Below are 13,655 nucleotides of genomic sequence, written 5' to 3'. Positions count from 1 at the left end.
TTATAGCTTACAATTAGTCAAATAGGTCAAATAGATGAATTTAAAGCCATTTTGACAAGGAATGGGACCCAATTGCCAAAAAAAAAAAAAAAACGTCGTAAGCTCTTTAGCAACGCCCAACCGTAGCCCCGCCTCCCTCATTTGCAACACTGCTTTCGAGCTATAGGGAGTATCCCTGTCACTCATTCCGTTCAAGAGATACCATTGGTTGACGTGAACGCCCATCATGCGTTAAATCCCCTGCTTGGCCATTTGATTGGCGCATATGGCCGATGGGCGTGTCCCCGTCCTCAAAGGATTGTTCCCCGGAGTGGCCAGACGGGCTGGGGGACACAGGATGGAAGAGCTAATAGGAGTATCTAACGGGACATGCGGACGGGCTGATTTCTTCTAATATTTCAAGTGCTGGTGAGGGTCTCATGGTACTTTTTACAACAACTAATGACTGCTTTTATCTAAATGGTGAAACGTGGCTATTTCTGTTTACTGTAGTCTCATCTGTCCAAACTAAGAACTCGACCACTGGACATAAGCTAGCTAACCAAGTGGTCAGTTGTTGCGGACCCCCAGTTAAGGATAATAGGCGGACTCTCCGTAGACGAAACCTGCCTTAAACATTCAATATTGTCCTGTAGCTGGGTAACTTTAAAGGTTTTTTTGACCAGATAATTGATATTGGTTGTAATCCGGCGTGTTAATTAATTTGTCAAGCACCTAACGTTACACAGAAAAACGGCTGGTTGAATTTAAGATTAAAACTGACATAAATTCACGGGAACCGAGGTGCATGAACAGATGTGGGTCAGTCCATCAGTAGCCTAACGGGAAGCGACGGTGCCGAACAGTGATTGATTGCGGTTGCCATTAGTTCACGCGCGCGTGTGTGTGTGTGTGTGTGTGTGTGTGTGTGTGTGTGTGTGTGTGTGTGTGTGTGCGCGCGCGCGCGCGTGCGTCTATCAGCCTGTGGGGAGGAGAGAAAGGGAGTGTGTGCATGAATGAACTGGGAATTTTAAGGCATGAAACATCAAAATAGTACATTGTTATAACTTGAGCATGACATTCATGTGATAACATTTAGATCTGACCTGACCTGAAATCCAAATTAAGTGTTGATTAATGAAATATAAATGATGGCAACTTCGTTATATAAACTGATATTATAATGACAGTTTACTTTATATTCATAGCAAATATAATATCACCAATATCTAGCTGCTGCAACTATTCAATATCAATCAACAAATCGACCACATTTTAGATTAATTGATTATTCAGTGATCTAATATAGCCTATATAATGGCAAATACTCATACTTAGTATTGCTTACTTAATCAGAGATTAATAATACTTTTTATATCAATGAATTAATTGAACTACAAAATTAGTCAGCTGTTTAGCCCATTGTATCACCATAGGATTATGACAACTTGGGGTCATTTGCATTAAAAAGTCGGGTATTTGAGTAAGCTTAATTCTGCAGATTTACTCAACTGATATTATGACACAATATGACAAAATCACATTGAAAATTGAAATTGATGTTTAAAACAACCAATACATGTATAAATATAAAATCAACACATTGTTAGTTTCTCATTACAATTTGCTCTGAATCATTAATGTTGACATACATTTGTATAATGATATGATGATCAGATTATATCATCACTTTACTATTTTGCTAAAAGTCAATGAAAGATATTGAATTATCGCCCAGCCCTAACAGATATTCTGTCTTTTTGGCTGCAAAACAGAAGGTTAAAGTTATAGCCAAGCTCCCTGGCCTACTCTGTACACAGTGAGGATTCACTATTCAGATACTTTTACCCAGAGTGCCTGAATGTTTCACCATGTCCCTGAGCAATATTGGGATAAGGAGAAGTTCCAGGACAGGCGCACACTCACAGCAGAATTGTTTTACGTCATATTTAGGGCAGTGTGACCTGACGTAATCCAGGCTGCATTATTCATAACCTCAGAGCAAGCAAAACAGCCTGCCACACAAGAAGCTGTACTCAGCTCATAAATTGGTAATGATCTCCCTTTCAGATCTTAATGGAGTTTCTCACATCTGTAGTAAATGTTGGTGTAGAGATGTGAGCATCTTGCAGAAGTCACAGGGGAAGTGGGTTTTACCCTGAACGCAGCCTGAATGTCACCCCTCTGAGGATCAAAGACATTTTTGCAGCGGATGGGACTGTTAACATTCTGCTAATGGGACATTTTAGAGGCTACCTGGTGTGTTTGTGTGTGTTTGTACATGTTTGTATGCCTGAATGCCTAAGTGTGTGTGCATGTTGCGTTGTAATAAATGAAGCATCCAAAAACATGACAAAAAGGAAGAGTGAGAAACACTAAGCATGAGAGTGAGAATCTATGTTTAAAAGCACAAGTGAATACATTCCTCTCTGGTGTCTCTGGCTTATGTTCAGGCTTTACTCTCCCTTTCTCGCTCCTGTCTTGCTCCCTGAGTGAGTTGAGGAGCGCTCGCTTGCTACGCTTTCATTGCAAGAGTAGAGGGGGGCCTTAAAGAAGGTCGAAGAGGAGGAGGAGGAGGAGGAGGAGGAGGGGGAGGATGCATGGGAGAGCTAGTGCTGTTGCCGTGTGAACGGAGCTCTATTGTCCCGGGAACCTTTCAGTGGCTTCCCCGAGGTCCCTGTTCATACCCCTCCCCCCATCCGATACATCCTTTTTCCCTCACACACACAAACACATAACACACACATGCACATACTTTGTCCACCTCTTAGTGTTACACACAGCCTTTTCTCTCTGTCTCACACACTGTCTCACTCACTGTTTATTTCATGTCACACACTCTTATCCCACTTGGTGTATCCTACGTGCACCCTTCTTTGCCTCTACTTTCTTTTCATTTCTCACAAGCCCCGTCCCTTCTCCCTCCTTCTGCTTGCCCCCCAGTCGCTCATTATTTCGCCTCATTGATGTGATTGTCCTGCCAGCCAGACAGTAAAAGCAAAAACATACAATCTTCTCATTTGCATCACCTCCCTCCTATCCTATGCTATAAGAAGTACACTGTTCAAAACAAATCCAAAGAGTTGGATTTTTTTTTTCTTCAAACCAGACCATATAGACTGTATTTAGTGTCCTTTGTAGCAGCACATGATGGTGTAATTTAACCCTTTGTTTTCCTTTATTGGCGTGAGGCTGTTGGGGTTTGCAGGGGGTCGCTAGCTGAGAAAACGGGGCCAGATGAGGACTCTGTTGGTGGGAACTGTCCTCAGTGAACAGAAGTGTCTTTTTTCTGTCTTGGACAGCTGAAATGACACAATCTGTAATTACAGTAGTTTCCTGCTGAGACACTGCACAGCACTGCTTCTTGCTTTGTTAGTAAGTTATTGTATTGATGATGTAAGCTCACCTTTGTATTTGGTCTCTTGTGAGACAAGGATTCACAAAGAATAAAAGATTAACATTTTAAGCCACTTAGAAGGCCTAGGCTATATTTTGTAGTTGTGATGGGATAAGCAGGATTTTAAAACTGATTTACCATCAAATCTAATTTCTTGTGATCATAAATGAATATCTTACAGTAGAGGTCCAACAAACATGAGTTGTATTTCTAGTACCTGTCTGCTATTATTATCCTGTCACTGCCAGAGCTCCTGCGTCTTACCAACCTGCTTTTCACTGAAGTGGCGTAGCTACACAGGAAAAGGTCTGGAACTGTACTTAGGAGTGAATCATTTGATCAGTGAATCTAAAAATTGTGTGAGCATGTTTCCATCTGCCTCCCTGTCCGTCCTCTCGGTTGCTTATTGAACCATAGCTGTATTGTTCTGGACAAGTGTTTGGACAGGAACTAGAGATGTGACACAGGGAGGACCAGGAAACAGGAGTCAAGCTGAGACTGCAAAAACAGGAAGCAGGAAGAAGCTCTGATAAGATGGCTGCTCTGGTGCACCCTGGGATTTCTTCTGCTTTGAGTAATTGTTTGTAGTCCTTTGAACTACAGAGAGTTTAGATTGTCTGGTCGAAGAGCCAACGGGGGTTTAATTTAGACAGTCAAGTTCAGAGTTGCTATGGGGAGCAAATGTGTAAGTTTACACGGAGAACGTGGGGAGCTTTGGAGTGCTCTATCGTGTTTCTGCCTTTTTAATGTTTGTCGGACCATATCCATGAATCTCTGTTTGTGTCAGGATTCCAGCTGGGCCACTGACAAGCCGGCCTGGGATTAGCTGGCATGTATCTTCCTATCCCTAATGCTTTAATCTCTCTGCTGGTCGCCACAAGTCTTCTGGCTTTGGGACACTGTTGGTCATCACAGTTCTCTGGCCACCGGCTCACCCCATGTTTTCTTTGTTTATATACAGAGGGTGGACAGAAAACTAGAAACACCTCACAATAAAATGCTCTCCCTTACTACAACAACAGCAGCAATGTAAACTACACCCACAAAAATGTAATTAATTTATAGCGATGATAGATGATGTGACCTCAAATAGGGAAGTAATATTTATTGCATTTGACTTCATGGTTACTGTCATTTATTTCAGTGTGGACTAGAGCTGGTTGAGCTTTTCAAATGTGAATATTTGCTGCTTTAAAAAGGAAAATTGAATATCTTTAAGTTTTGGTCGGAATAAACAAGCACTTTGAATATATCAAATTAGAAATTGTGATTGGCATTTTTACTATTTTTAAATGTTTGCTATTTTTATAAAACTAATGATTCATCAATTAATTGAGAAAATAATCAGGAAATTGATAATAAAAGAAATTAGTTGTAGCCTTAATTTATGCTACTACATCATTGCATTACGATGATCAAAATCACACACAAATCTAGCCTCTTATCACAACCTCTGTTACTGATATATGTTTCTCCTAGCTCTATGGCAGATGGGTACAGTGGTGTGTGAGTCCACAGCCAGTGAGGGATGGCTGTATGCTCAGCAGACAGCAGACCAGATGCAGTTAGCCAGCATCTGCATGCTATAGTTTCTCCATTCATTCTCTCTAACCAGTGTACCTGTGTCTAAACAGTGTGTGCTTGTACCTCGTGTCTTCCTGCAGTTTGTGACGGTGTGAGGCCTCGCCATGCCGCTGGTAAAGAGGAACATCGAGCCCCGTCACCTCTGCCGAGGGGAGCTCCCCGAGGGCATCGGCAGCGAGCTGGAGTGTGTGATGAACAACACGCTCTCTGCCATCATCCGTCAGCTCAGCAGCCTGAGTAAGACACACACACACACACACAAACACACTGCAGCCTTTGGAAGAAGAAAACAGCAGCTAAAAGCCTTAAGTTTTTGTGTAACATTAAAAACATATTGAAACTACAGTATCCTTAGGCTGTGACCCCCCTAACTTCAATATGATGACTGTTTACACTGTGTGTAGCCTCTTTGTACCAGGTCTAGATCACATGGTTTCATCAGTAAACAATGCTCATGGTTACAGGGCCTGGGGGGTCACTGGGCTAGCAGCAGACTTACAGCGGCCTCACACTGGAGCATGGAGGGTTGAAATGTAATCCTTTTAGATAGCTCTGCAAAAGTGATCTGTTATCTGGACAGCTGTGTGCATGTGTGCAGCTAGACTGTGTGTGTATTTCAGTGTGCTTTTGTATCTATGACTGGATGGGTGTGTGTTAACTGTGTTTGTGTGCTGAACTGTTTTATATTGATTGTTATGCTCACTGTATATGCCTTCACAGCAGCAAAGGCATCTACAGTATCTCCCCATCCATCTTCCATTCCCATGTCCTTGTTCAGTGTGTTATGTGTTGTCTGTTATGTGACAGTTATCCTTCACCCATTCATCCTCAGTTGCACCAATTTTCTCTCTCTTATACTAGCTTTGTTGAGAATTCATTCTGAACCTCAACAGCATACATTTAAGCCAGTCCTTTTTGCTGTTGACCCTTTACACTTTGGCCCAGTCATATCCATTCTCTGTCTGTCTCTTATTGTGTCAAGTTCCTGCATTGGGAGTGGGCCTTTAAACAGCAGCTGTGGGGGCTATATATAAATGCCCACACAGGCCTGGAGGGGAATGTCTACAGACTACATACACTGTGCATGTCTGTGTGCACATGTATGTGTGTAAGTGGACCATAAGAATCCTCAGGAGAGGGTCAGAGTTAACGGGGTTCAGCATGCCAGATCTGTGATTCTTCCTTCCTCTAAATATTTTTCCTGCAGTACATCCTGTCAGCAAGAGGGACAGAAATAGCCCTTGGCGTGTGTTTGTGTGTGTTTGCCATGCCACCTTTTTACACAGTGTTTTATAATTAAACAATGTTATTAAGCTACTCTGGCTGGGTTGTCACCTGTTGACATTCAGGTGGGGAATTTTTTTTATCCCTGTCTTTCCATTTCTGCCCAGCTTAGCAATCTTTTAGTAAAAAGCCTTTTACACTCCTAAGACCCCCAGTGCCCAGAGTTTATAGTTCCATTAAACCCTGGGCTAACTGTCGTTTCACACTTACAACTTTTAATTTGGTTTACTTACTAAACCCAGGGTCATCCCCTACTTCTTATCCCTACTACATCCCTAAAAACAGGGTTAAGAACATTGAGCAGCGCCGGGACTAGGACCAGCATTGACTTGTGACACATGTATAGGAACTAGCCTGTTGCTTGTCAGGTCTTTGAGTCTGTTTGTGTGGACATCTGGAGGGTAGCCATGGGTTAATAGATATGGATGTGGTTAAGCTACCGATTTTCTTAGTGTAAACGAGGGTTTAGTATTTTATTTCTAGACACTAAACACTAACAGAATAATGGGAGTATGAGGCTTGCTTAATGGCACATCAGCATCAGCTGTTGATGTAGAGGAAAGATGGTTATTTTCATTCCTGCTTACATTTGTACAGATGGTTTAGGGCTTTGAACTGGCAACTCTGAGGTGATGAGTCTCTAGCAATAACAAGGCAGTGATGACTAACTTCAATAAACAAATGTAGTAGGATTTCTGTAGTCAGTGCAGATTTATTTATTAATGAGGAATGCTGCTATATGGAGCTGTATGAGATGTCATTTCCTGCACTGACTCACAGACATTGTGTTACATTACCATTGTATTGATTGCACTTCAGTCTCTGTGGGGGTTCGCTTGGCTCCAGATAATGATTACAAGTCTCCTTCTTTCTCTCAAATTTCCCATCTTTTTGCTGTTCCTTTCCAGGTAAACATGCAGAGGATATATTTGGCGAGCTGTTTAATGAGGCCAACACCTTCTATGTGCGCGCCAACTCTCTCCAGGACCGCATCGACCGGCTGGCCGTCAAGGTCACACAGTTGGACTCAACCGTAGAAGAAGGTGGGTCAGAGGATAGAGGTCTGAGAGGCGTAATTATGGATCCAACTGCAGTTCTAGACAAGACCCGCCCTACGAAGCAGCCCGATTGGTTATGGTTAGGCATTGACCTTAGGTAGTTCAGGTTAGGATAGCCAATTGGTCACAGGATAACAAATCTGTTTCCGTTACCTCACGCAACCTCATGGACGCCTGGCCAATCTTAGAGCGCGAATGCTATTGAAGGACGGGTCTTGCCTAGAACTGCAGTTGGATCCATAATTACGCATCTTAGAGAGAAAAGCACAGGAAGTCATAACTCACTATCCAAGTGTTGTTAGTCTCATGTTTTCTGTCTTTTCTACCTACTCATTTGGCCTCTTCTTTATGTTCTCAGTTTCACTACAAGACATCAACATGAGGAAAGCCTTCAAGAGCTCCACCACTCAGGACCAGCAGGTGGTGTCCCAGAGCAGTGTGCCCATTCCTGTCAAAGAGATGTACAATCTGAGTGACAAGCCTCCGCCACTCAACATCCTCTCATCTTACAGGTTGGTAATGTTGATGCATACACACTCACCAAACACTCTCTCTTATGCTCTTGCAGCATACTCACAGCCATATTTTCTGAACTCTGTTCTGTAGAATGTTTTAAGTGGCTTTTCAATCAAGAGCCTCTTTTGCTTTCCTATCCCCTAAAATACAAAACATGAACACAATGCTAAAATGATGACTGCAGTCACGATTCTAACATTTCTTGACTATCATATCATGTTGGGTCATAGTATTTCCACCAACATTTGAAACTTTTTTCTCTTAGTTTTAACAGTATGAACCAAAGAAGGCATGTTTTTGTACACAAAGCAGTTTTATGATGAGACTAAACAAACATGTTAAATAGCTTAAATTTCAAGTTCAAACCAACCATGTGTTCTACTTTATAACTTTGACAGTAATACTTAAAGTCATCCCTTGTTCTTGATTTGATTTTGGCTCCTTGTTTCTGAGATACATTCACAGTGAAACAGCAGATTTGGTGCTATTTCCTACTGCTACTTGGTGGCTGCTTTTATCCAGTGTGCTTTCCAGTACTTTAGGTGCATTACATATTTAGCATGGCTGGCTCCAGTGGGAATCCAACTCCTGACCCTGACTACATAGCACACTTTTCTCTCTCTTGCTCCAGTCTTTCTGTCTCTCTGCCTTTTCACTCCACCCTGCCTCATCCAGTTATGCTGGATCCCCACTCATAATTTCACCCATGTTCTCCCATCAGCCTCCTCCACTTTTGCAATATTCATAGCTTCACATGTTTTTTACCCACAAAGATACACTGAGCCCAATCTTGTCTATCTTGTCATTCTGTCTAAACAAAGCCAATGTATTGATTCTACGTCATACATGTTTCTACACAAAGACATTTGTGTACCTGTATAACCTTCTATGTGTCTGTTTTTGTAGGGATGACCACAAGGAAGCACTTAAGTTCTACACTGATCCCTCCTACTTCTTTGACCTGTGGAAGGAAAAAATGCTGCAGGACACAGAGGATAAGAGGAAAGAGAAGAGGAAGCAGAAGGTACATTTATTTCCATGAGGAGCTCACAGATTATGCTGTGGTTTAATACACCATTACAGTTTATTTATATACACAGAATATGTAACGTCTTAGTGGAACTAATTATATTCTTGTCTATAGAAGAACACATGAGGAAGGACCACAAACAGCCCTTGAAGTTTCCATTAATAGTTTAATTTTAACAAAACCAAAGGTTAAAGCCTAAATGTTTTCCTTCTTTCACCTTCTTTTAGGAGCAGAGGCGTTGTGTGGATGGAACGTTACAGAGGGAGGTGAAGAAGGTCCGGAAGGCTAGGAACCGTCGGCAGGAGTGGAACATGATGGCTCTGGATAAAGAGCTGAGGCCGGACCATCGACACACCATACACCGGGACAGAGGGGCTTCCTCTGAGGGCTCGATGTCACCAGAAAACAGGTGGGTCACTTCATTCTTTTACGAAGCATTATATATTTGCATAATTCCAGCCTAGTAAAAAACTCACAAGTTCTACATTTTAATTTGGTCTTTTTCTCTTCCACCTTCTTGCTGTCTCTATCAGGGGTCACGGTCTTGATCAGCACCACTACCCTAACATCATGAACCATGCTGGCCACGCCCACACCTACTCCGGCCCACCACCAAGCGTCCTGGCTGCCCAGATGGCTGCAGGGCACGGCCCTCGTGGAGGAGGTGAACATGATATTAGAGGCAGGACCATGATGGCCTATCAGGGTGGGACACTCGGCCGTTCTCACCACCACCAAGCCCCACTGCCTCCTCCACCCACTGAGGCTATGAACGGTGGCTCCATGTCCCTCCCACCAATGGACTACAGGTAGACATACAAGCCAGAGTCAATGGGACAAACTTTTCTAACAGGCTCTCAATGTTGTATTCCATGCTTTTTTCACTCATATCTTATTCATATTTATATTCTATGTTTCTTTGTGACAGGTGTGAAGTGTTTTTTTTTATTTACAATATCAACCAGTTGGGGGGTCAGGGGAGGGTGAACAATGTCCATTATCCTTCTTCCTTAATCAAATGATATATTGTATATGTCCCTTACTGCTGCTCTTGCTCATTGTTGATTTTAAGTATTTATATGTGTGCCCACAATTTATTTTGTGTATGAACTTTGAGCTAATGCTGCCACCTAGTGGGTGAGTGTCCTTTTGCTTCACTCTCAAACCCTGATGACTGTACTTGTGATAGCGAACCAAAGTAGAGTCTGCTATAACTTTTATAATAATAATAATTATTATTATTATAAACTTTATTTACATAGCACCTTTCATACAGAGAGTGTAGCTCAAAGTGCTTTACAGCAAAGGGGAGAGACCACGAAACAAACAAAATCAGTAAAATCAGTTAAAACAAGTGCAGACACTTGTGCGATAAAATGATTACCCCTCTAATTCTCTTTCATTCGCTCTCTCTTGCAGTATGGATGGCTATGCAAACACTGGTCCTCCTCCTCCCCCTCCCACCCCTCTCATTCCTTCTGCCCAAACTGCCTTTGCCTTACCTCCCGGAGGTCCAATGCCTTTTGGGCCAATGGCCGGCGCTGGTGGCTTCTCTCCGCCTCCACCACCTATATGTGGAGCCCAGGCAGCTCCACCTCCCCCTGGTCCTCCACCTCCTCCCCTATCAGCCGGTGCCTCCCACTCCGCAACCCGCAAGATGTCCTCCTCTGCACCTGCTGAGACATCAGCGGTCAATGATGCCCGCAGTGATCTGCTGGCTGCTATACGTATGGGTAAGAGCTGTAGTGTGTATGTGTGCGCCCATAAAGATGAATGTATGCATATCTTCTTTAGAACTTAATGCATTTGTACTAACTTTCAAGAGATTTGTTTAAAACAACCTATAGTAAAAATGCAATAGTACTATCATATACAGTGCCTATCAAAGGTATTCACCGCCTTTTCATGTTTTATTATTTTACAACATTGAATCAAAAAGGGAATTAATGTTGCATTTTTGACACTGATCAACAGGAAAAGACCATTGAATGTGAAATTGAAAACCGATCTTCACAAAGTGATATAAATTAATAACAAACTTGTAAGGGGGTGAGTACTTTTTGTAGGCCAGTATCGAAATTAAAAAGTAAAAAATATCATTATTAGTCAATGGGTCTGAACATAGATTTATTGCTTATTACTGCTTTAAAAACCTCATGCAGTATAATTGTATATTCATTGTAAATACAGAATAGAAGAAACAAAAGAAGAAATAGTTGTAAGCAAATGTTTGTGGGTCTTTTATTTATTTATTAGGTCTTGTCTCGATGTGACAGGGAATGGCCAAGATCTTGAGCACTATAATTAAGTGGCTCAAGCTAACATTCAAAGATCTATTTTTATATTTTGCTAATGTGTCTTAAAGTGTTCCACCAAAGACCCAAATCAGAAGAATTTGTGATTTAATAAAGAAAATGATTCTGTAATGAAGGAAATAACACTAAAATGAAGCAACTTTTGATCCTCCAATGATCTATACACTGTATTGTAAAAGCCACTGTGTCAGTTAACAACACATCCCTTATTTCCCTGCAGGCATCCAGTTGAAGAAGGTGCAGGAGCAGCAGGAGCAGCAGGCTAAGAGGGAGCCAGTTGGGAATGACGTGGCCACCATTCTGTCGCGACGCATCGCTGTGGAGTACTCCGACTCTGAGGACGACTCCGAGTTGGAGGAGAACGATTGGTCGGATTAACATACACACACAAACAATTGGATAACCACTGAAGACACACACACACACACACACACACGTTAGAATGCCCACTTTACCACACTCACGGGTTGTCACACACTTTGTTGCTGAAAACACACACCTACACACAATCCCATGCTGTAGGTTGATATAAGCTGAATGGTCCAAAACTGGAAATGTGGGGGTGTATTCAAGATGCCTAAACACTGTAAAGACATATACTTACCACTCTCTGAAACATTAACATATAGTTTGACAAATACAGTATATTTCAAAGCATTGTGAATACACCCCAGTGGATGTTATAACACTATAGACACCCTTTGAAGGTGCTTATGTCATGTATAGTTAAAGCTTGAGAGTGTTAGAAGAATTAGAAACTTTCCTCTTGAGCTAACCAATGTACTTGTCTTTTTTTTAATGTTTTTACTAAAACACTTACGTATGCTGTAGATCATGAGGCAAGTTTTTACTATGTCAATAACTGGAAGTGAAGAAGTAATGGAGTCATTGATGATGGGTTCAGGACTTTGAGGAAGTGAATGGGGAGAGCATTTGAAATGCTGTGGTAAAGATGGATGAGAGGGTATGTAAAAAATAAGTCTTATTGATCATAAACACAATAATTGATTGAGCCATCTGCATCTGCAATCAATCACTGCTGTCTGGGAGGGGGGCGTCTGTATATGCTAGTGTGAGTAATGTAACATTTGACCCAGAGAAAAATAAAATGATGAATGAAGGCTCATGGCTGGGCTGCCATGTCTGTGTTCCACAGTCGTCATAATGATGACACATACCTGGCTCTAAGACTTCAGTTTCCATGGTAACAGTACAGCTAAGAAGGGAGTTGCCAGGGTAACAGAAGAGTGTGAAAAGGGGGGCACTGAGCCAGAGCGAGGATGAACAAATTAGTCAAGGCAGGAGTTTTATGCACGTTTGGTTTTTAATACAAAATTAACAAGATCTCTCAAATGAGTGAACTAATCAAAGCAATAAAAAGTACAACTTACACCTTGGAAAAATAGACACCACGTTCACACAAATGTTTTTACAATATCTCAGTTAAGTTAGTGCATGTTGATTATCGTGAATATGTTTCATTTTGCAGATAATTTGTTGTGCCATTATCATCCAAAAAGTGCATTTCACATTGAAAACTACGCACACGTCTACACAAGATGCTGTTACTGTGGCGCCCTCCCATCTCCAACCCCCACCCCAAAACAAACACACACACACACACACACACACACATTCACAGGCCCTTGAATGTTTTGATATTTAGCTCAAGATTAGTAACCATCAGACAGACACCTCCTTCCGCTGAACTAACAGCCCATGATCAGCAACACATTTATTCAAAAACCCTAGTTGCTTTGTACACAATTGTGTGTACTATTACACTGTGAAACATTTATAGATGAACAGGTGTGTGTATACAGAGAAGTATTACATCCAACATCACAGTCTTTTGCTATTCTTGGATACAAAGCCCTTGTTCACACCTGTTCATGAAAATCTCAACAATACTGTCGGCAGCACAAGAGAAAAACATTCACCAATCAGAGAACGTTGTGTACCAATTTATAATATATAACAATATTATAACAATCCCGTCTGTGTAGCATATCAACTATCCTTTAACCAGCCTTTACAAACTGGTGCATATTGAAGCGAGAAGAGTGGAACCTAACAGAAGTCTACATTAAAAGCAGAGGTGGAGAAATGTCATTCAAAAAAATGGTGCAACCCAACTCATTCCATAGTTGGACTGGCTTTGGTAGCACCATGCATGGTGGTATAAAGTCCCTCCTCTTTAGCATGCTATATTTACAGAAACAAAATGAGTCAAGAGGAGGGGATATCAGTTAAACAATTTGATTATTACTACATTCAGAAAAAGGCTTTACAGCGCCGTTATACAACATCAGAATCTGAAAGAATTCAGGCCAGACTTAAGTGGAAAAAAATAGAACTTTTCAATGAATATAACAAAATAGACTTTTCTCCAAAGGTAAAGGAATACAAGTTTGTAATGGTTTGTGATGTGCCAGCCTGACTTGTTGGTGCTCATCGAATAACAACAGGATTCAGTCTGACACTGCACACAA

The 13,655-nt window shown here is 41.6% G+C and overlaps 1 protein-coding gene across 1 annotated transcript; it reads left to right on the top strand.

Moving 5' to 3' along the window:
- Positions 1-281: 281 nt before the first annotated feature.
- Positions 282-12,017, top strand: wasf3b (WASP family member 3b). The gene is made up of 9 exons (XM_031281893.2): positions 282-408; positions 5,041-5,197; positions 7,153-7,287; positions 7,661-7,814; positions 8,725-8,842; positions 9,076-9,257; positions 9,382-9,657; positions 10,268-10,581; positions 11,384-12,017. Exons 2-9 carry the CDS (start codon positions 5,065-5,067, stop codon positions 11,539-11,541), a joined length of 1,470 nt encoding a protein of 489 aa, XP_031137753.2. The 5' UTR covers positions 282-408; positions 5,041-5,064; the 3' UTR covers positions 11,542-12,017.
- The last annotated feature ends 1,638 nt before the right edge of the window (positions 12,018-13,655 follow it).

The sequence above is a fragment of the Sander lucioperca genome, chromosome 1, assembly GCF_008315115.2.
Source record: "Sander lucioperca isolate FBNREF2018 chromosome 1, SLUC_FBN_1.2, whole genome shotgun sequence".
Taxonomy (NCBI): Eukaryota; Metazoa; Chordata; class Actinopteri; order Perciformes; family Percidae; genus Sander; species Sander lucioperca.
The sequence above is the reverse complement of the archived record's forward strand: the minus strand, read 5'-3'. Positions and strand labels throughout refer to the sequence as shown.